The sequence below is a fragment of the Dermacentor variabilis genome, chromosome 2 (assembly GCF_050947875.1).
Source record: "Dermacentor variabilis isolate Ectoservices chromosome 2, ASM5094787v1, whole genome shotgun sequence".
Taxonomy (NCBI): domain Eukaryota; kingdom Metazoa; phylum Arthropoda; class Arachnida; order Ixodida; family Ixodidae; genus Dermacentor; species Dermacentor variabilis.
The window spans coordinates 222,579,152-222,603,444 of NC_134569.1; the positions used below are offsets into that span (position 1 = coordinate 222,579,152).

Here is a 24,293-nt window from a genome sequence, read left to right on the forward strand (position 1 = left end):
CCGACGTTCGACGTCCTCCATGACCAGATTCGCAGCAGAAACTGATATAAATGCTTCCATAGCCGTAGCATGCGTCTGCAGGTAAAAATTCTGTTGGAAGACGAAGTATGTATTGAGAAACAGAACCTAAGGAGACGAGACAGGTCTGAAACGTCAATCGGCGACCTATCGGGCAGCGACCCGTCAACTTCGAGGGCAGCAGTGCAAACTTTTACAGCCAGTTCTACTGGAACGCTTGTGAATAGTGACTTAACATCAAATGAGACCATGACGTCATCATGAGCAGGAACAACTTGCCGTATCTTTTCAATAAAGTCGCCAGAATTGCGTACGTGAGGGCCGCTTTTTCTAACAAGTTGCGAAATGATCCGGTGTAAAAAACAGGAAAGTTTGTACAGAGGTGAACGAGCGTGGTCAACAATGGGCCGCATATGAACACCTTGCTTGTGTATCTTTAGTAGGCCATAAAGTGCTGTAGCTGATCCGTTGTGGCAAAAGTAGTCGGTAATAGAGTGATTTATGTTGGGGCGGCACCAAATGGAAGACTTCTGCTAAAAGATTTTGGAAGTCCCTTTGCAGTTTTCCTGTGGGATCACGCGTCAGGCGAGTATAGGTATTGGCATGAATAACCAGCGCCAGCATCTTTTTACTGTAGTCACCGCTATCAAGCAAAACAGTTGCGTTTCCTTTGCCTTCCGGAAGAAATACGATGTCAAGATTGCTTCGAAGCCAGTCGATACCCTCATGTTCCTCTAGCGACAGCACGGAGTTTGAAGAAGGGCTTTGAAACCTAGAAAGTACGTTAATAACACGCGTGCGAGCTTCGTCATGTCTAGTGACGTCGACTTGGCTTAGTATCCTCTTCAACAGCACAAATCCGCTACTTCGTATCTCGTGAGGGCCCTGTGCTCAAGTTTAGACCAAGGCTCAGGACCAAGAGTTCCACTTTGTCAGGTTTATAGGAAGAAAGAATGTGTGCAGCTTCTCTGGGTTAACTTCAGGACGTGCCCTTTCAGGATGGTAGCAGCCTCTCCAGCTTGGAATTGTGCATGTCGTCGTTTTTGCGTGCTCTAATGCTTGCTAGAAAGTTAGCGTGTAGCTGTATTGAAACAAATTTGGCAGGGCACAGGAACTCTAAACGGCGACGGGCATAGAAGGTATCATTTTTCAGTATACGTACCTTAGCCTTCCACTCAATTATTCTTGCTTGTAGTTGTAGTCGTTTAGCCCTTGAAATCACGCAGCCTTTTCGCGTTTATTGAACAGGTATTTTTCCGGCCAGACGAGCTGCCGTCAAACTTTCAATTTGACCTCTTGCAGTTTACACGGAACATGACGCGAACGGCAGGAATGCGCCTGAGGTGCCCATATATTTGCTATCGCAATAATATTGCTACACGGGTGTGGTATTTGCTTGTTTGAACGAGGCGCATGGGCGCCATCCCTCGAGAAAAGAGGAGGAAGAACAAACTGGGCTCACGGTGTGAATCTAACCGGTCAGCGCTGCAGCCACTGTTGTAAATATAACCTGTAAATAGTTGCTCGTTTTACTGACTCGTCCTTCGCGTAACATATAATAAGAGTATCAGAGTCCCGTGGCCCATCACTTTCCGCAAAAGGAGTAACGAAATCAAACTTTCACCATGAGACAATTCGCTACGCCGCAACAATGTATTTCTTTCTTTCGTGAGGCGGGTGCACCGAAGTGGAAGAAAACGCAAAGGAAAGCATATTGGCCACAATCGAATGTCTACTTTGGGCACCTAATGTTGGTACCGAAGGAATATCGAAGAAAACGTAAGACGCTTGGTCCGCAGAGAACCATGCGTATAATGCTCAGTATCCTACACCGGAGAGATAAAAGACTTTCCGGAAGGGATGCAATAACACCAAAGTGAAGGTGATGCTCTCAAGCGGCGGCGTTGCAATCCATCGAATCCCCACAGTGATGGTGGCGAGCTTCCTTTGTTTCTTTTAAAGCGAAAGCTTTACTGGCCGCGAACTTGCGATTTCGCCATGGCCGTGCTCCGAGGAGGCACATGACGTCACACCGCGTTCCTCGTTGTTGCGCTCGCCTCTGCTCGCTTCGCTAGCTGCGTCGCATGCCTGATAACATGTCGGAGGATTGAAAAGGAGAGCTCGCGTGCGCCGCAACCACAGTTGAGGCGGCAGTATGGACGGCGACAATTCTGATAAGCAGGAGGAGGCCTGGAATGGACATCGGAACGAGATGAAGAGGAAACGAATCGCCCAGGAAACAGACGAACAGCGCGCCGAACGACTGGCTAAACATCGTAACATAGCTAGACAACCAGACTAACGTGGACTTGCAATCAAGATTAACCAAGGCTAACCATGCTCTGCCTTAGCTTTCGCTACGTATATCCTGGCATAGCCGAACTAAGCCACTGCCATTTTTTTCTCGTCTGCTAGCCAGAAGGCGTCCAAAACTCTGGCAGGCCAAAATCCACTTGGCCAGAGAAAAACGAACGCGCACCACAGTGCGCCGCGCGGTGGTCGGGGCGACACGAGAAAAGCGCACGCGCTCTGGCTGGCTCTCGCAGCCCGCGAGTAGCGAGAACAAGAAAATTGAAAAGGCTGAATATGTCCTCGCGAATAAAAGTCAAAGTAGATAATATAAATAAGAACATAGTTACCTTTGCTGGCTTTACTGTCTTGACGTCGATGCTTTGGCGCAGGTGAAAAAATTTTTGATATTCTTTTCTGTGACATGTCGGCGCAAATGAACCACGACAATGCTTCGTCTCATAGGACCTGGCTGCGTGCTTTGTCAACTTGCATGATAGTGTGTTGACTTGGCTTGTCTCGTTTAGGGTCCGATGTATGACAGAAAAGTCAATGCACCTTTGGTATCAAATGCTTATAAGAACATTAAGCCCACGAAGTTCCGGAATTGAAAATCTAAAGTACGACTTTGGAAATGTCAATGCACCTTTCGATTCACACGTTGATGAGATCTTGATGCCCATAAAGTTTCGGCATTAAAATCTAAGCACTCTGTGGATTCCGCGGCCTCCGCGAGGTGCCACCACCCTTGAAACTTTGTGCTCGGATGGGGTGCCTTGCGTTATGTGACTCCAGGTGCATGGGAGGTGCCATGAAATCCAGCCCTAGCTATCAATATTCGCGCCGAAATGCCTTTTCGAGCATAAAAGAAGACAGTCTAGACAAAATACAGAATGAGTTCCGCCGCCGGGGTTGTTTCGGACGGTGGTGCATGACAGCACGAAAAAATTTCGAGGGGGAGAGGCTGAAGCCCCATAAGACACCCCCCCCCCCCGGCTACGCCCCTGGTTTGCAGGGCTGCCCACTGGCAAGCAGGACATGCAAGACTCGCCCCTGTTAGCCAGACGTTCGTGATCCTACATTTAGTGAGACCGGTATGGCTCTCCGAACATCTTGTTTTTCCTTCCTGCTTCACAAAGCACTGAATGAATATCACAAGGAGTACATGCAGTGTAGTGCGGATGTACGTGAAGCAAAAGTAGGTCACCCCGCGGTCTATGTGCACGAACCTAGAAGGCACTGCGCGTCTTGATCAACGCTGGCATTGTAACACACAGGACAGCGCGACACCCAAAGAAAAGCGTTTGTGTGTCTGAGCGTTCATGCGATGCAAGTACTATACATTCACTTGCGCGAAGCGGCCACTTAGCAGTAGGTGAAATGCTCGTCTCGAAGGTGTGTGATACCCGGCTCAATACCAGGCCAGACATAATTTCTTACGTCATGTTGTGTATTGCCGAAACCAAGGCGTGTTGAATGAGTTAAAGGATGCACAAACATGGTCAGTTCTACCAGTTCTGCGCTCCATGCATTGCACTGAAACTTCCTAAGCCTCAGTTCTTTATCTTTCCTTATGCATAATCACGGAAGCACTATTAAAACACGCAAAGGCAAGTGGATTGTAATCTATGCCAGAGCCCTTCACTGTATTTCTATATTAATCAAATTGTGCATCTACGCTGCCTTAATGCCACGCCCCACCATGCCAACTCCTCTAAGGTGACCACAGATCTACGAGCCTTTGTCACCATACACAGTTTGAGAGAAGTGGCCAGTTTTCGTTGTGTGGCTATGAACGAGAGCTGAAACACCGACGGGCGTATGAATTCAATTGAGCACTCTGTAATTTCCCTAATGTGAGTGGGCCTTCCGTTGGTTCTGGACTCCCGTAACTGCGGCGTGCCTCCCAGACCTTAGCAGACTGTTTGCACTCATCCCTGCTTGACGGCGTATTCACTCATTGTATCTAGTTAAGTAAAAGTTATGTGAAGGCTAGTAGATTATTTACCATAAAAATTAACTTGCGCAGTGAACAATATAGCAGTGACATAGCCAGAGCGTAACACAACAGCTGCCAGCCCTCCCTCCTCCCGAAATTCCTGTCTTAGTATGCGGCTTGCAGACACCCCTTCTACCCATCCCTCCACCTGACCCTCCACGCTCAAGTACGGGCCCAACGCAGAAAACAATTTCTGGCTACGCGACTGCAGTATAGTCTTACGAAGGCAATTAGCAGGAAAACGTGGTCATAAGCGCAGGATGGCGCACAGCTCCTATGCGTGTGACCATCTTTCCGAGTCTCGTACCTTGTTCGAGCTGTGGAGTGCAACCTCCCTATCTTGAGTATCCAGTGTCTTTGGACACCTAAAGCCCACCAATTATGGCTACAGCATGGTGCAGGAGCGTATGCCTTTTTGCAGTGCCTTGGAAGGGGAATTGGTGCGGTGCCTCTCAGAGCCTGCCAGTGTGTGCAGCCGTCCACTAGAGCGGGCCGTGCTTGCCACTCGCTCTATCGCCGCCTTCCTGCGTTGGTACGGATGCCGGGACGCTGTCGAGCTGCTGCCCACAACGAGTCCTAGTGAGTCTGCTGTCGATATCTTTGTTAATGCGCTAGCAATCTTTGTGTACTTCACGCATTTGGCGAAGGCTATATATGTTTGTGCCTATCAATGTATGTGTGTATCTAACCGTTTTCCCGCCTACCTAAGTCACTGGATAGTCCGTGGTCGAATGGCTAACACGACGGGCTGCTGTACTGAAGGCACAGATTTCGAAACCAACCACCTGACCAACTTGGGGTGCTGAGTATCTGGCAATGATTACACACGTGACGTAATTGAGCAAACATCTTTCACGCTGACATGGGTCACTATAGATGCAGGATTGGGTAGGTATCAGTCTTCAAGGAAACTCTTCCCCGCCGACTTGGAGTAATGGGCACTTGCCAGTCATGCTTTGCTGGTCTTCAATGAACCTCTTTGATGCTAACTTGGGTCGCTAGGTGTGTGCCGCTCTTCAATGAACGTCTTTCACGCCAACTTGGGTAAGTTGGTATGTGGCACTGGGAATGTGCCGCTCTTCAATGAAAAAAATGGATTCCTTAAATTCGTCTAATGCTGAGTCATATCGAGCCCACGCCAAAAGGGTTGCGCAACGACAGCGACTCGACGCTTTAGCAGGCTGCGCCACAAATGCACTTGGTATGTGCCACTTTTCAATGATCATCGTTCACGCCAACGCTTTACCGAGCTGCGCCAGGAGCGCACTCGGTATGCGGCGCTGTTCAGTCAACCTCTCACCAACTTGGATGACTGAATATGTGCCACCGAGCGTGCGCCAAGCAAGGGAATAATCGGCGCTCGCGGGCAGTGCCGCGCCGTACTACTCGTCTCGGAAGCCACGCGCGGAATTCCGGGGAAAACCACTAGATGGCGCAGTGTCCCAAAAAGTTAACACAGAATTCACGCAGAAACTCTGGGAGCTGAACAGTATAAGCCCTTACAACCCTTATCGCTCGTTATAAATCTTATCGAATTTGATCCCACCCTTATCAACCCTTATAGGTTGCTATCAACCGGATCGCAATCGATTTTATCTTTATCGACCCTTACGTGTCCTTATCAGCCTTATCAGAGTGACTTGGCCCTTATGAACTCTTATCAGTCCGTATCAACCAATAACATACTTAACCAACCCTTATAATCCCCCATCGGTGCTTATTAACATTATCAGATTTTGCGCCAGCCATTGTAAGCTTATCACTCTACAGCACCTTACATATCCGAGCCAAACTATTATCAACTGTAATGAGACCAATAAAACCCTCCATCGCTCCTTACCATCCTTATCGAGTGATTGACTGCTTATCTATCTATGCTGCCCGACGGGAAGCGCAGAAGCCCTCAGATATAGATTGCATTTCGGTCCGTGAAGAAACGCCCAACGGAAGGCGCATTCCGCGACCGCGGAGAGGCATCGCGGATGTGTCGTGTTTGGCAATGAATTTTCGCAAGCTTGGAATTTTCCTTATGTCGACAATACTCCAAGTCGGCTCTACAAGTGGTCCTAGAGATGGCTTTTATTCCACCATCATCAAATCATTGAACAAAGCCTTCATATAAACTGTTCTGCTCTTACATTTGTGTCGTACCGCCAGTACAACGCGTTCTATGGTTCAGATACATTCACCGTCTGCAAGCGTGGGTCTTTAGCCCATTGAGTAAGACAATCAGCTTCTGGACGTGGAGTCGTATGTAGGAAACTCGCCAACGTTTTCGAGGGTAGCTCTCAGCGCCGATCCTCCGTAGAACGTCGGCGCCCCTCGGCGGAAGCGAGCGAGCGAGCACAGCGAAGGATAAAAGTCGCGGAGCGCAGCGGCTGATGTAAACGGCGAGAGCAAAGAGAGCGTGAGGAAGAAAGCGAAGGAGGAGTGCACATGAGGAGGAAAGCGGAGGAAGATAGTGTAGCGATAGGGAGAGGAGGAAAGCGGACTGCCGCGCGAGACCTAAAGTCCCTTGATAATTTGAAAGTAGCAACACTCTTTGAACTCTGCCGCCGCCGCGCCATCTCCTCACCTCCGCCTCGTCCCTTGCGCGTTCCCCCCCGGCAATCAGTTTTGCCCCTGTTTTTCTGCACGACGATTGGTCTCCCTGCCGTTGCCCTTGGAAACGCGCGGATCTTGAGTTTTGCTTGTGTTTTTCTTTTTCGTTCGCGCCATTTTCCTCTTGAGCACGGCTGGCTCGGCGTAGCGAACGTTGTACGCTGTGTTTCCTGATCCATGTGCTAGCGCTATGCCGGGCTGTTGCGCATATAACTGCAGCAAGAAGCCTGAAGATGGTTAGGCCGTTTTTATGATACCACAAGGAAAGCGTGAAGGCTTGCGTAGGAAGCAGTGGCTGCATGACATTGGCCGAAAGAACTTTGTTCCGACAGAGAACAGCGTTGTTTGCCAGCTGAGGCGTCTTTCTTAGAGCTCGTAGCAAAGCATCCCGTAATGCTGAATTTTCTTTTTTCATTCTTCCGGCCTGCTCACCAGTGTTTTTGTTGCGGTTGTCCTCAGTATGCTTAATATTCTGGGGCGGTTCCATCACCTTGCACGTCGCTAACTGTTATTCAGTCGGAAGTGCAGCATTATAGATTCTGCTTTGCGCCCTGAAGGAAGGAAGGAAGGAAGGAAAAAGTGGAGAAGGAAAGGCAGGGAGGTTAACAAGTTTAGCTTAACCGGTTTGCTACCCTACACATGGGAGAGGGATGGGGGAGATGAAAGATGGGGAAGGGGGAGAGGGAGCGTTAGCTACTCAACATTGTTTTCTTTTAAGTTTTTAGGTGAAAGCCTTTAGATCTCTGTTTCAAGGTCGCGTTGTAAACTGTAAGTTTCACGTGACCCAAGGAAGGCCAGAGGTGACCCAAACATGTCCACCCCTGTATAAGAGAATGATTACCCAAGTTAATTAATGAATTATTAGTGATTGATGTAAGGTGGATTAGGGTGGATTAAGGTTGATTAGAGTGTATTAAAAAAGATTAAGGTGGATTAGAGTGCATTAAGAAGGATTAAGATGCATGAATAAAAATTAAGGTGGGTAGAGGAGGATTAGGGCTGATTATGGCGGATTAAGATAAAGGGTTGAGGAAAGGGTATTAAGATCGATTAGGGTGGATTAGGGTGCATGAACAAGGGTTATGGAGGACTAAGGTGGATAAAGGTAGATTAAGGTCAATTAATGTGAATTAAGGTGAATTAGGGTTGATAAAGGAGGATTAGGGACCATGGAGCTGGATTAGGTTTGATAGAGATGGATTAGGGTGTATTAAGGTAGATTGGGACTATTAAGCAGGATTAAGTTGGATTAACGGGCATAAATAAGGATTAAGGTGGATGAAGGATGATTAAGGCGGATTATGATGGATTAGGGTTCATAAAGGAGGATTAAGACCGTATAAGGTAGGCTAAGGTGCATTAAGGGTGATCTAGGCTGATTAGGTTCTATTAAGGTGGATTGCCTTGCTTAGTAACTCAGGGGACGAACTGCAATTCATGCTCACTGACTTGGAGAGGCAAAGCCGAAGGTTGGGTCTAAAAATTAATCTGCAGACAACTAAAGTAATGTTTAACGGTCTTAGAAGAGAACAGCAGTTTACGATAGGTAGTGAGGCACTGGAAGTGGTGAGGGAATACAACTACTTATGACAGGTAGTGACTGCGGATCCGGATCATGAGACTGAAATAATCAGAAGAATAAGAATGGGCTGGGGTGCGTTTCGCAGGCATTCTCCGATCATGAACAGCAGGTCGCCATTATCCCTCAAAAGAAAAGTTTATAACAGCTGTGTCTTACCAGTACTCACGTAGGCTGCATAAACCTGGAGGCTTACGAAAACGGTTCTACTTAAATTGAGGAAGACGCAACGAGCTATGGAAAGAAGAATGATAGGTGTAAAGTTAAGGGATAAGAAGAGCAGATTGGGTGAGGGAACAAACGCGAGTTAATGATATCTTAGTTGAAATCAAGAAAAAGAAATGGGCATGGGCAGGACACGTAGTGAGGAGGGAAGATAACCGATGGTCATTAAGGGTTACGGACTGGATCCCAAGGGAAGGGAAGCGTAGCAGAGGGCGGCAGAAAGTTAGGTGGGCGGATGACATTAAGACGTTTGCAGGGACGGCATGGCCACAATTAGTACATGACCGGGGTTGTTGGAGAAGTATGGGAGAGTCCTTTGCCCAGCAGTGGGCGTAACCAGGCTGGTGATGATGATGATGATGATGAAGCTGGATGGGGAGTATTAAGGTGGATGAAGGAGCATTAAGGTGGATTAGGGCGGACTAAGGTGAATTAGGGTTCATTAAGTGTTAAGACCGATTAGTCTACCATAATCCTCCCAATGCACATTAATCTACCGAATCCACATTCATCGACCTTAATCCTTCTTCATTACCTTCAATCCACCATAATCCACGAAAGTCCTCCTTAATGTACCCTAATCCACCTTCATCGACCTTAATCTACTCTAACCCTCCTTATTGCACTTTAATCCTCCTTAATCAACCCTAATGCTTCCTAATTCACTTTAGTCCACCCTAATCCCATATAATCTTCCCTAATTCACCTTAATCCACCCGAATCCACATTCATCTACCTTAGTCCACCACAATCCTCCTTTATTCACTTTAATTCACCCTAGGCCACCATAATCGTCCTTAATGCGCCTTAATCCTTCTTAATCTACCCTTATCCGTCTTCATGCACTTTAATCCACTATAATCGTCCTTAATGCACCTTCATCCACCCTAATCCACATTCATCGACCTTAATCCAACCTAGTCCTCCTTTATGCACCTTAATCTACCTTCTTTCACCCTAATACACCTTCATCGACTTTTCTCCACCTTAATCCTCCTTAATACAGCCGAATTCATCTTGATTCAATCACTAATCAATTATTACTTTGCTTATCATTAATCATCTCTTATACGCGGCTGCACATGCTTTGGTTCGCTTTCCGCCTTCCTTCGGTCACGTGATATTTTCTTAGCTCACAACGGGACCTTGAAACAGAGGTCTAAGGCTTTCGCTTATTACGCCACACACAAAGAGATGTGTCACAAGCAATACTAGATCAGACGCACGAAGCAAAGCATCTGATCATGTGGCAGAAAAATTGTCTGGAGTATAGAACTCGCCTCAAAGCTCCCTTTGCATCGGTATGCCCCGTTCATACGGCTTTAAGAAAAAACCAAACTCCTCATAAACGTTACCTCCAGCATTATCGATGCTACTATTAGCATTTCTCAAAATTTTCAAACCCACTGGGGCGCGCAACTGGCCCAAAATAACACGCCTTCATAGAATCCTGCGGCCCGTCCGGGGAAGCCCAAGAGGAAAAGCGCGCTGTGCGCAGCCGGCGGGCGAGGAGAATCGAGGAGGAAAGCGCCGTGAGGAGGAGAGTGTCGCTACTTTCAAATTATCAAGGGGCTTTAGCGAGACCTGCTGCACGGCGCCAATCGGGCATGTGGCAAACGTTGCATGCGGCGACCGCGTCCACCGAACCGTATATGAAAACAAGGCGTTGGCGTAGGCTTCGGACCCAATGAGCATGCGCTGCTTCGCCTGCACCGCCGCCGCTAGAGAATGCGCTCCGCGCGAGCCACGCGTTCCCATGTTCGCACTGGCTTCCTGAACGATGAGCGATGTATCCGATGGGGAAACTGTAGCATGACTGCGCACCATAAATGCGCAGATACTCTCGGCGCACGGTCCCGCGCCTATATAATCAAGTGCTTGAACAAAGCAATCGTTCTTGTTCTGGCCATTATGCTTTTGCGTCGTCCTTGCTAATTACATGGTGTCAGAAGCGGCCACCGCGGACCGAAGCCGAGCAGTAACAGCGCGGAATGGACCTACTAAAGATGCCGGAGCCTTTGCGTCTATCGGGCAACCTATCAGAAAATTCGCAGCGCTTCAAGCAAAGGTTCGAGCTGTATCTGCAAGCAACGGCAGTAGAGAAGGCTCCGAAAAGTGATGCTTCAAAAGCTGCACTCTTGCTGAGCTTCACCGGAGACGAAGCGCTCGACATCTTCAACAATTTCCAGTACGGCCCCGGTGAAAGCAAGGAAAGCTACGGAGCTGTGGTGCAGAAGTTCGACGCTTATTTCTCCGAGGTGAGCAACGTAATTCATGAAAGATGTGTATTTCGTACAAGGAGCCAGATGGAGAAGGAACCTTTTGAGAAATTTCTTCGCGACTTAAAGCGACAGGCAAGCCAGTGCAATTTTGGGGATCAGCACGATTCGCTGATTAGAGACCAAATTGTGTTTGGTACGAATAACTCAAAGCGTCGTGAAAGAATGCTCGTCGAGAAAGACCTAACGCTACTAAAAGCTGAAGAATTGTGCAAGGCTGCAGAATCGGCGGCACTAAGGAGCCAAGTTTGGAATAAGTCGGAAGACTGCGTTTTAAGTCGCACAGTGTCAATGAAAAAACAGCAGCAACGCGATAAAGAGCTGTGTCGCGATAATCAAGAGTACTGCTGCAGGAAATGCAACCGTAAACATAGGCCTGAACAGTGTCCAGCGTTCGGTAAGATATGTCATTCTTGCCCCAAGTTCAATCACTTTGCAAGTTGTTGCCGGAAGTCGACCGCCGTCAGTGAAGTCGGTAAAGTCGACGAGAATGACTTTGAAATTCTTTAAATAAGCTCCCAAAATGGTAACAGGAAGGACTGGACAGTTAAAGCACGTGTAAGTGGCCGTGAAGTTACATTCAAGGTGGACACAGGTTCGCAGGCAAGCTTGCTACCGTTTTCAATATACCGAAAGCTTCGAACCAAAGAATCATTGCAACCTACCGGATTAGTGCTGCGAGCATACAACGGGGGTGTAATTTCAAGCTACGGAACAACGTCACAGAAAGTGTCCGTTGGACCCGCAGAGATTACCATCAAATTTTTCGTCGTAAAGAATGGGCGTCAAGCCATTCTAGGACTCGATGCCAGTGAGGCGCTCGGGTTGGTGAGGTGCTCGGTGGACACTGTGAATGCCTTTTGTGAGTATGAACTTTTGAAAGATTTTAGGCAAGTCTTCCAAGGGTTGGGCTGCTTCAAGATTCCGTACAGCATGGTCCTGGAACCAAGCGCGGTCCCAGTTGTTCAGCCAGCCCGTATGGTTCCACTGGCACTATAGGAACCTCTGGAGAAGGAACTCCAGCGGATGACACGTGCGGGAATCATAGTCAGAGAAAGGGAGCCCACAGACTGGGTAAGTCCTCTGGTCTTAGTAAAGAAAAAAGAGGGTGCTCTAAAGGTTTGCATGGACCCCAAAAGAGTAAACATGTACATCAAGAGGCAACACTTCCCCTTACCAAGGCGCGAGGACTTGGAATCACGACTAACAGGAGCTACCTATTTTAGCTGTCTGGATGCACACGCCGGATTCCATCAGGTGTCCCTGGAAGAGAAAGCGTCCAAGATCTGTACGTTCGCGTCACCTTTCGGCAGATACCGCTTCTTAAGGCTACCCTTTGGTATCTCGTCCGCACCTGAGGTATTTCAGCAGGCGCTTTGTCAGATATTTCATGGTCTACCTGGCATGCTTATTTACATAGACGATATCCTGATCTGGGGCTCAACGAAAGAGGAGCATGATAAGCGCCTGGTGGCTGTGTTGAAAGCTGCTGAAGCAGCTGGGTTAACGTTTAATCCTCAGAAGTGCAAGTTCGGCGTAAGAGAGCTACGCTTTCAGAGTGATATCATAGGCGAAAAAGGCATATCGCCAAACTCAGGGCTCGTTAAATGTTTGGTACAAATGCCGGTGCCAACATGCAAGGCCGATGTTCACCGTATGCTTGGTGCGTTGGACAACTTGGGCAAGTTCGTGCAGCAGCTATCTGAAAGAACAGCGCTATTAAGACCTCTTATCAAAGCTGGCACGGAGTTTGAGTGGACGGAAAACCACGCCAAAGAGTGGAAAAGCGTCACGCAAATTTCGACCACCGCGCCCGTGTTAGCGATCTTCGACCCGCGAAGGGACACAAAGTTATTTTGCGACGCATCGCAGAACGGCGTCGGCGCCGCTCTTTTGCAGTGCCACAACGACGAATGGCGGCCCGTAGCTTACGCATCCCGAGTCCTCACTGAAGCAGAACATCGTTATGCTCAGATAGAAAAGGAGGCCCTAGCACTTTGCTTCCGATGTGAAAAATTTCCCCAATTCATCAATTGGCGGAAAGTGACGATCGAAACGGATCACAAGCCACTTTTGGCAATTGCTCAAAAGGAAGTCGGTGACATGCCGCCTCGTCTTCAACGATTCTTTTTGAGATTGCTCAAGTACAATTTCGCCTTGCAGTATATTCCTGGGATGCACCTTTTGCATGCTGACATGCTGTCCCAGTCGACTGCTGACAAGCAAGACAAGGCTAGTGCCACGTACGACGTCGAAGTTCACGCAGTCCAGCTACTAGGCAACAGAGTCACGGCAGAAACACAGAAAGAACTGCAGGCGGCAACAGCTCGTGACTGCTACCTGTAGTCTGTAATCAATAGCTTGTCGTTGGTACCGGTACAAGGTACAAGGTACAAGGTACAAGGTACACCGGTACAAGGTGGCCTCAAGCCTTTTCAGCAAGAGCTCTCATTTGTCAATGGAATAGCTTTAAAGGCATCGAAAGTGGTTATTCCGAAAAGCATGCGTGAAACAATGCTGCAAAAAATTCATGCAGGTCATCTCGGCATGCAAAAATGCAAGGAAAGAGCCAGACATCTCGTATTTTGGCCAGGGCTCAACGCTGCGATCACTTCTCTGGTGCAAATGTGTCCTACATGCCAAAACTACGCATACAAACAGCCGCAGGAACCGCTAAAAATGCGACCCGTGCAAGGATGTGCATGGTATAGAGTAGGGGCTGACATTTTTTCGTTTGCGGGAGACTCGTACATAGTTGTTTTTGATGCCTTATCAAACTTTCCAGAAGTTCAGAAACTGCCAGACACATCGGCGCGATCAACCATTGCAGCCTTCAGTGCTATTTTGCAAGATTTGGCGTGCCAATTGAAGTATGTACTGATAATGGTCCGCAATTTTCTAGCTATGAATTTGCTGTTTTTTCAAGGAAATTTGACCTCACAGACATTACATCCAGCCCTCGCTATCCGCAGTCTAACGGGCTTGCGGAAAAAGGTGTGCAGATTGTGAAGCGCATGTTGACGAAAACTGCAGAGTCGGGGGATGATTTCTGGTTGGGACTGCTGGCTTAGCGCACTACGCCACTGGAGGACGGGCGATCCCCTGGTGAACTCCTGCAAGGAAGGCGCCTTCGCGCCAACCTCCCGGACTTCAGTGCTGTGACTGCGACCGACGTCAATAAGCACAGTCAAAAACAAGCTGGAAGGCCTTTGCCTCCTCTCCAAAAGGGTACCATCGTGAGGCTCAGAGATACTGCACGGTCCCGAAAAGCCCAAGTGATGGGCATGCCCTACCCAAGATCGTACCTAGTAAAAAACGGAGGACCAGAATCTCCTCAGGCGCAACCGTCGTCACCTACTGCAAACCGGCGAACGGCTCGTAGAGGCAAGCGATGACTGCATCAATATCACCCCTGCGGGCAACGACGTTGGCCACCATTCAACAGCGAGAGCTCCTACCTCTCAAACAGTCACGCGTTACCCATCGACAACGGGCGACCCAGCGATCCCGGTTATACCACCGCCACTTTTGAGAAAGTCGACCCGAACCGTGATGCCACCGCAACGTGTTCAGTATGACGAACATTTTAATCAAGTGTCTGTATAGTCCTTAAGTGTGGTGCGATGAACTTTCAACAAGTTTTTAGTAAGGTGTACAATTATAATAATTTACTTGTTACCGGAAAGGGATGTATCCGATAAGGCAACTGTAGCAGGACTGCGCGCCCTAAATGTGCAGATACTCTCGGCGCACGGTCCCGCGCCTATATAATCAAATGCTTGAAAAAGCAATCGTTCTTCTTGTTCTGGTCATCATGCTGTTCCGTCGTCCTTGCTAGTTACAAGCGACGCAACCGGTGGAAATGCTTCCTCTGCCGTTGCTGCTAAACGGGCTGCCCTAGCCGAGGCTCAGCGGCGAGGCCGAGAGGACCCAGTCGTTCAGAATGAATTATTTGCCACAATATGTCGCGAATTCAAAACATCCAAACAACTGCGCTGAAAATTTGCCTTAAGCAGTATCGTAATGGTCAGTGAATTTTTTCTTTCGAATTCATTTTGTTTTGTATATTTATTTTGTTATAGCGATTCGTCTTACGGGACGGACGGTCGAGATTTCTCGCTAGGTTGGCATAGTAATGCTTGCGCATTCAAAATCTGCGATAGAGCAGCCCGGTTGCCGCATGACGCGTTTCCAGGCGTTCGCACACACCGCCACGCATTTCGGAGGCCTCGCGCAGGCTTCGTGACGGCGGCGCTAGATGGCGCGGCGTGTTCCTAGAGAAGTGCGAAATAGAATTCCGCCGCTGCACAACACACCTCACATAAAACTCGTTTCGACGTTGGCAGTACGTTGTTCGGCTATATTTTATAAATGCGAAACATCGTAAGGCGGATGCGTTCTGCTGATTTTTAAAGCGTAAACTTCTATGGGCTCATTCCTACGGCCATTTCGGGTGGCCAGACAGTCCGCCGCCCCCTCGGCCGCCGGTGTGGGGTGTCCGTAGCAGCTGTCGCCGGGAATGAGAAAAAGACTGAGTTCCCGCCAGGACCAAACACAGGCCCGCTACGTGGGAGTCTGCTACTGTAACACTGAGCCACGCCAGCTGGCATGCAACGGAAAAATGCCCTATAAACGGGTTCTAGCGCGGGCGGAGACACGCGCTGTGGCATACGCGCTGTGGCATGCGCGCTGCGTTGCGACAGGTGCACGTTTTCATTGCACTTAAATACGTTTAAGGAGAGGTATATAAGAATGGTAGAAAAAAATATTAGTTGTGTATCTGATTAAATCACGCTGGCTAGGCGGCTATATCACCGTCGCGTTTCAATGGGGATGCCAGCAAATCATCATCATTGACATTGCATCGTGCAACTTGCCTTGCAGTGTGATATTTGCGCCGCATAGCGTGTACGCGTGCGCCCTTTGCATTGCTGTTGCATATTATTTTACCAGGTGGCACGCCATGTGGCAGCTGCATAGGTAGCGGTGCAAGGTAGATAGAAAGTATTGACGAAGGAAAAGAAGTTTGTGGAGATGTATAAATATTGATGTAATGACAAATATGTACGAGATATCTGATTGATTCAAGCAGGCTATGTGGCTGTTTTCTACCGTCCCGTTTCAAATGGAATGCATTAAATCAGCCTCATCATTAGTACCATCGCATTGTGGTACTTGACATGCGCACCGCGTAGAGTCGATACGTCTAAAAATTGCATTGCAGTTCCGCTATATTTCTCAACATGTCCCGACGTGTAGCACTTTTATATAGCGTTGTATGCTGCATGTAGCTGACCCTGGACCTAGCAGACTAGGTGACTATTTCTCGCCATACGGTTTCGAATGGGACGCCATCATTATCTTTACAATGATCAACGGCAACGTACCGTGCCAGGTAAAGGGATGTGACATGTGCGCCCCGTAGTTTGGGTGCATGTGTTTACGCTTCGGTACACGTTATGGCGCCTCCTCGCAAGGGACGAACCTGAAGAAACGATTCCTAGAGCTACGCGCGCGACCGCAACCAGGCAACATCGGTCTGAGCACGCCGCTGTGCAGAGATCAGGACGAGCCGCAGCCCGCCTTCGACGCCGGGCGGACAGTTCAGATCTCTTTCGTGACAACGGCGCAAAAAAACTTTGCCGCGAAGACATGTAGTGCGTCGTGATGCCGAAAACTGAGCTCCTGTGGAGCCGTTCCTCCAGCTGACGCTGTGACTGTGCTGCGTGTGCCGGGCAGGCCTGTGACTTTTTTTCTGTCCTGGCTTTTTATAGGAGCCTTCATGTTATAAGTAGCCCTATACAGTAACCTCGATTCCGTTCTGGTTGGTAGCAATTTTGATTGTGCCTATTCCGGCGTCCTTTGTTGAACATGCAATAGACAGTTCTGCACTCCAGGCGTGCTGATGAGTAGTGACGTCATCGTTTGATGTCTCTCTGGCTTTTTCTTTAGAACTCGATGAAAATGTATCGCTTCAAAGATAAATTAGAAGAGAAAACTTTATTCAAAGCTCGACAGCTTTTCCAAATACAAACTTTGTCTTAAGACAAATAATTAAAACTTTCGCAATTGCATGAGCATAACAGGTTTTCTAAATAAATGTACTACAAAAATATTCTGAATAACTCACGACTGTGAACAATATTCCATTTGTCACTTTCGCTTGTAGTGCGCAATTATTTTTTTTGTAAAATCCTCGGCGCTTTTTAGCCAGAAATAGCGCTTGTGCCATGAGAACCAAATAATCAATCAATTTTTGGCACGTTTGGTTCGAATCACGTGCAACGCCCAGAACAACTTGACAGAAAGTTGTTGCAGGAAATTGAGCGTGGCGTCGCCACGTCTGTTTCTCGTTAAAAATGTTGCCTACTTGCACGAGAAACTTCCGCTAGGCACATGTTTATCGTACACAGCCTACCGGTTCGGTTTAACTCATTTATTGATCATCAAGTGAACCATTGAGCGAATAAGCCAGCGTCTGTAGCAGCGAAACTGCGCCTAAATTCCCATTCGCTGCAACGCCACGTCACGTGCGCGCTGTTTTGGATCGCACCGATGGTACGACCTGTTGGGAACTCGGCGCTGACGCCCGTGGTTGTACCTGGGTCGCAAGCCCCAAGGGTAGCGTTGGCCTGGCGGCCTGGGGTACAACTGGAAGCATCCGAAGGTCCCGGCAAAGCATGAGTCGACTGGTAACAACAAAACAACTTGTTTATTTTAACATCGCAAAGAGTTGGCGGTCAGGTTGACCGAAGTAGAGAGACGGGAGAGCACTTTACTCCACAGAAGAAATCGGAGCCCTCCTTTTGGCGTCCGGGGGCAGCTGTTTTTATACTCTCGCAGTTGAGGGCAAGAAGGAACCCCTCAATAGACGAGCACGTGATTGTACAATGGGCTAAGGTGACGCACACTGCGGCCGGTCGGGCACAAAGACTGGAAGGAGAGGGTGACCCCTGCTTTCGCATCGCCTGGTTCGGGCACAATGACTGGAAGGAGAGGGTGACCCCTGCTGTCGCATCGCCTGGTTTGGGCACAATGGCACATACACTCACACACGCACATGAAGACACGTGGCATCGGAACATGCCTGGAAACGCCTGGAAACGCCTGGCGGGGAGCGTTGCGGCGACGCCGAACGGGCCAAAATGTCTGCCGCCCCGCCGCAGTCGCGCCGGCAAACCCGCGTGTCGCAGGCGAAACGCAACAGACCGCCCCGCCGGGGGAAGGAGATCCCGATGGACAGGGGACTGCATCCGCTGTCCGGAGGGATGTCGCTCGATGATGCTCATAACCGATGTCGGGCGTCCCTCGACGTTTCTTGAGCGCAGCGCACAGAGAAGGCCTCGTTCTCTCGTTCAGGTTCGCACGGGACACTGCAAAGTGACTTCGGGAGAGTTCACATTTTTGTTCTCGTTCCCGGCAAGCGTTAGAACTACGCTGAAACTCAACCGCTCAGTCAGCAAGCACGGCACAACCCTCACAAAGCCCTGCCAGGCTCTTTCCCCTTTTTATACCACTGCCTAGTTCCTTACAGTAGTCTAGCATCACTCAGAACGCGTCCACAAATTGAAAAATTGCACTAGAAAGCATATCATCACTTTGAAACACTAAACAAAAGCAATATGTTAAAAAAAAATCCTGCCTCAGGAAGAAAAACATCAGTAACAAACAATTTTGAGGCTGATTCCTACGTTAGGGGCTTCGACTTAAGCCATCGGCGTTACCGTTGAGACTCCCCTTTTTGTAACGCACCTCAAAGGAATATTGTTGTAAAGCGAGGCTCCAGCGCAGGAGGCGGCCATTTTTGGGAGAGATGGTCTGCAGCCATTGGAGAGGGCAGTGATCCGTCTCAATGATAAACCTCGAGCCGGCTAGATAGCATGACAATTTCTGAACGGCCCACACGAGACATGCACACTCTTTCTCGGTGGCGCTATACGCCTGCTCACGACTGGTCAGCTTACGACTAGCATACAGGACGGGGTGTTCTACTTCTCCCTTTTCCCGTTGGCACAGTACAACGCCCATGCCCCGCTCACTAGCATCGCACTGAACAATGAACCCTTTTGTATAGTCTGGCGATCGTAGCACAGGCTGGCTTGTTAGGGCACTCTTTAGGGCGCTAAACGCTCTTTCCTTTGTCTCGTCCCAGACGATTGTTTGGGGCTCTGTTTTTCTTAGAGCATCCGTCAGGGGAGCCGCGATATCAGAGTACCTGGGGATGTACCTCTGATAGTAGCCGGCGACACCTAAGAACGACCGAATATCGGTCTTTGTGCGCGGTTGCGGAAAGTCTCGCACAGCGGCTACTTTTATTTCAGAGGGGCGGCGACGACCCTGACCAATCACGTGACCGAGGTAGACAACCTCGGCCTGTGCTAACTGGCACTAGGAGCCTTGACTGTCAAGCCCGCTTCGCGCAGGCGGGTTAGCACTGCCCGCAAGTGTGCCATATGCTCAGACCAGGATGCGGAGAATATCGCTACGTCGTCTAGATACGGTAAAGCGAATTCTTGCTGTCCCCGCAACACTTTATCCATGAGGCTTGAAAAACAGTATGGCGCGTTCTTCAAACCAAAACTCAACACTTTAGGACGGAATGTTCCCATTGGTGAAATGAACGCCGCATACCTACTAGCCTCTTCTGTAAGTGGAACCTGCCAATAACCCCTGACAAGATCTAGGGTGGAAATAAACTGAGCGCTACTAACTTTCTCAAGGCGCTCCTCGATGTTAGGGATCGGATAAATTTGATCCTTAGTGATGGAATTAAGCCTGCGGTAGTCGACGCAAGGACGAGGTTCCTTGCCCGGTACCTCAACTAAAATCAAAGGGGAGGTATAATCACTCTCACCTGCCTCAATAACACCGAGCTGTAGCATTTTCTTTACCTCAGCCTCCATAATATCGCTCTGGCGGGGTGACACCCGATACGCCTTGGATCGTACTGGCTCTGGGGAGGTAAGTTCTATATCATGAGTAAGTACAGAAGTCCTACCAGGCCTCTCAGAGAACAGACCTTGAAACTCTTGTAATAGCTGGTGTAGTTCGGTTTTCTGCTCGGGCGACAGCGGTGCTTTACTGATAAGGTCACTAATGACTTGACCGGTGTCTTCCCTGTTCGTCACTGAGCCTAGTCCCGGAAGCTCGACCGGAAGCTCTTCAGGAACGTTTACCATCATGCACACCACTGCTTCCCTTTGTCTATAAGGTTTGAGCAGATTACAGTGGTAAACTTGCTGTGCTTTCCGCTTTCCTGGCAGACTTACCACGTAGTTAACGTCCGACAGTTTCTGAGCAATTCGTGCTGGGCCCTCCCACTGCACGTCTAGTTTGTTGTTTAGCGATGTGCGCAATATCATGACCTCATCGCCCACCTCAAAACGACGGGCCCTGGCTGTCCGATCATAATAAACCTTGGCCCTCTGCTGGACCTTTGTCATTGCTTCACCTGACAACTCCTGTGCCCTTCTTAAGCGTTCGAGGAGCTTAAGTACGTACTCCACCACGACTGGGTCGTCGCCCCTACCTTCCCACGATTCTCGAAGCATGCGAAGCGGAGATCGAAGCGAGCGACCGTACACCAGTTCAGCTGGCGAAAACCCCGTAGCCGCATGCGGCGCGGTCCTTAAAGCAAACATCACCCCAGGCAGACACAGCTCCCAGTCAGTTCGATGTTCAAAACACAACGCTCTCAACACGCGCTTCATGACGGAGTGGAGCTTCTCAACGGAATTCGACTGTGGGTGGTACACTGAGCTGTGTAGCAGCTTTACCCCACACCTTTCGAGAAAAGTTGTCGTCAAAGCGCTAGTAAACACTGTGCCCTGATCTGATTGGATTTCCGCAGGAAAACCAACTCGCGCAAATATGGACAGTAGTGCATTGACTATCTCAACTGAGCTGAGTTCTTTAAGCGGCACTGCTTCAGGGAACTTTGTCGCTGGGCAGATCACAGTCAAAATGTGTCTGTACCCCGTGGCTGTTACCGGCAGAGGTCCCACTGTATCAATAACGAGCCGTCTAAAAGGCTCCGTAATGATAGGTACCAATTTCAACGGCGCCCTCGATTTGTCCCCTGGTTTGCCTACCCGCTGACAGGTGTCACATGTCCTCACGAAATGGTCTGCGTCCCGAAAACACCCTGGCCAATAGTACTCTTGCAAGAGACGGTCCTTAGTTTTCTTAACTCCTAGGTGTCCGGACCACGAACCCCCGTGTGACAAGCGCAACAGATCCTGACGATAGCATTGAGGAACGATCAGCTGATCGAACTCCACTCCTCGGCGGTCTAGATACTTCCGGTACAGGACTCCACCTCTTTCCACAAAACGCGCATTTTTCCGGGCGATACCTTCCTTGACATTGCAGCGCACGTTTTCTAGGCTGCCATCCTTCTTTTGCTCGGCTATCAAAGCCGACCGTCTGACTTTTAGCAACCTATCAAGTCCGTCTGACGTAGGCGCGATGAGCAAATCAGTAGATAGCTCTTCTAACTTTCCCGCATCGGGATTTTCCTCTCCGGTATCTGGTGCCTTTAACGTTACAGACTCAAGTTTATTCAGTTCGGGCGTGCTCTGAATATCAGCTTGCTGCGCCTCTGACCCTTTTTCGTTGTTTGATGACGTCGGCCCCGCAACTACCGCCTTTGCAGCGAGCTCCCGAACCTTCGATCTGGTTAAGGCCTGAACACTAGCTTCACCAAACAAAAGCCGCTTCTCGCGCAGGAGGTGATCGGACCTGTTTGAAAATAGGTACGGGTACTGGGGGGGCAGCATAGATGACACTGCCGCCTCCGTCTCAAGCGCTCCGAAAGGTCCTTCAATAAGCACCTTTGCTACTGGCAGACACACGCTATGAGCTTCCACGGCTTGCTTGATCCACGCGCACTCGCCCGTGAACATATGGGGTTCTACGTAAGACGGGTGAACTACATCCATCGTAGCTGCGGAATCGCGAAGCACTCGGCACTCTTTCCCGTTCACGAGGAGGTCTCGCATGTAAGGCTCGAGAAGCTTCATGTTCTCGTCAGTGCTGCCTATTGAAAAAAACACAACTTTTGGTGTTGTTTCCGGACACTACGCCGAAAAGTGACCCGGCTTCTGGCACGTATAACAAACGCGCGCTTGCCTCATCTCGAACCGCTTTCTGCGTTCGGCTTCGGCTGCCGCCGTCTCCTTAGGTTCGGTCGCACTGCTTCCACTCGCATCCGCACTACGCGTGTTCCCCTTTGCTCTCATGGGTGTGAACTTCGGCCTCTCAAACTTCGAGCCAAATTCACCCTTTTGACCGTCCTTAGCTCCGCGAGCCCGACGCGTCACAAACTCTTCGGCTAGCTCAGCGGCTTTAGCCACCGTACAAACGTCTGGCCTATCCAAGACCCAGTATCGCACGTTCTCCGGTAACCGACTATAAAACTGTTCTAGCCCGAAGCACTGCAGAACTTTATCGTGGTCACCAAACGCTTTCTCTTCTTTGAGCCACTCCTGCATGTTTGACATAAGCCTATACGCAAACTCTGTATATGACTCACTTCTGCCTTTCTCATTTTCCCGAAACTTCCGACGGAACGCCTCCGCAGACAGCCGGTACTTTTTTAGAAGACTCGATTTCACTGTGTCGAAATCCTCTGCCTCCTCTCTATCCAAGCGAGCGACTACGTCGGCCGCCTCGCCGGGTAACAAAGTGAGCAAGCGCTGTGGCCACGTTTCCCGAGAGAACCCCTGCTTCTCGCACGTTCGCTCAAAGTTAACCAGGAACAAACCAATGTCCTCTCCAAGCTTAAACGGCCGCATCAGGTCAGACATTTTGAACAATACTCGTTCTCCTGCACCGTGTGCCTGACTTCCATTACGAGCGCGTTCCATCTCTACCTCGAGACGCTTCATTTCCAAAGCGTGTTCGCGCTCTTCTTTTTCTTTCTGCTCTTTAAGTTCGCGCTCCTGTTTCTCTTTTTGCTCTTTAAGTTCGCGCTCCTGTTTCTCTTTTTGCTCTTTAAGTTCGCGCTCCTGTCTTTTTGACCTCTCCTCAATAGTCTCAAGGCATTCCGACAGCTCGTCATCCTCAGCCTCTAACTCAAGAATAGCCTTTAGCAGTTCTGGTTTTCTGAGTTTGTCCGAGACATCCAGACCCAACTCTCTTGCAAGCTCCAACAATTTCGGTTTGCGCAACGACTTCAAATCCATGGCTGCTCTGAATGCTGCTTTCTCTACTGCTTACTATTGTCTTGCCGCAAACTAACCCGGCAGCAACGACAACCACAATTACCAGCTCTGTTTCTGACACTAACAAAAGCCTGGCAAAGCTCAGAAGAAGAAAGTCCCGCACTCACCAAACCTCGCAGCCAAGAGTCCAGCGCAGTCGTTCCGCTGCAGGCAACCAGTCATCACACAGGGCTCGTTGCACTGCTCCCGGATCGTCGTTGAGCTGCTCAGCATACAGTCAACTGCATCTCTTCGCTGCTGGCCTCCGTTGTCGCGATCTCACCGCTGGCAGACAGTTGTTTGGAGTCGGAGGCGATCCCACCGCTGCCACCAGATGTTTTGGATCGCACCGATGGTACGACCTGTTGGGAACTCGGCGCTGACGCCCGTGGTTGTACCTGGGTCGCAAGCCCCAAGGGTAGCGTTGGCCTGGCGGCCTGGGGTACAACTGGAAGCATCCGAAGGTCCCGGCAAAGCATGAGTCGACTGGTAACAACAAAACAACTTGTTTATTTTAACATCGCAAAGAGTTGGTGGTCAGGTTGACCGAAGTAGAGAGACGGGAGAGCACTTTACTCCACAGAAGAAATCGGAGCCCTCCTTTTGGCGTCCGGGGGCAGCTGTTTTTATACTCTCGCAGTTGAGGGCAAGAAGGAACCCCTCAATAGACGAGCACGTGATTGTACAATGGGCTAAGGTGACGCACACTGCCGCCGGTCGGGCACAAAGACTGGAAGGAGAGGGTGACCCCTGCTTTCGCATCGCCTGGTTCGGGCACAATGACTGGAAGGAGAGGGTGACCCCTGCTGTCGCATCGCCTGGTTTGGGCACAATGGCACATACACTCACACACGCACATGAAGACACGTGGCATCGGAACATGCCTGGAAACGCCTGGCAACGCCTGGCGGGGAGCGTTGCGGCGACGCCGAACGGGCCAAAATGTCTGCCGCCCCGCCGCAGTCGCGCCGGCAAACCCGCGTGTCGCAGGCGAAACGCAACAGCGCCTCGGCTGAACAGAGCGGGCGGCGAAAGCAGACACCTGCTGCCGCGATGGCACGCCACGTGTTGCGTGAGTGGAGAGGGCATCGCCGCGACGC

General features: G+C 49.7%; 1 protein-coding gene across 2 annotated transcripts in view; it reads left to right on the top strand.

Annotated features, from left to right (window-relative positions):
- Nucleotides 1-24,293, top strand: part of LOC142571194 (uncharacterized) — an 84,393-nt gene that overhangs the window by 38,441 nt on the left and 21,659 nt on the right. For both annotated transcript variants that reach the window (XM_075679464.1, XM_075679465.1), the window contains exon 5: nt 4,728-4,885. In XM_075679464.1, the coding sequence (XP_075535579.1) occupies nt 4,728-4,885 (158 nt within the window). The remainder of the gene's footprint in view (nt 1-4,727; nt 4,886-24,293) is intronic.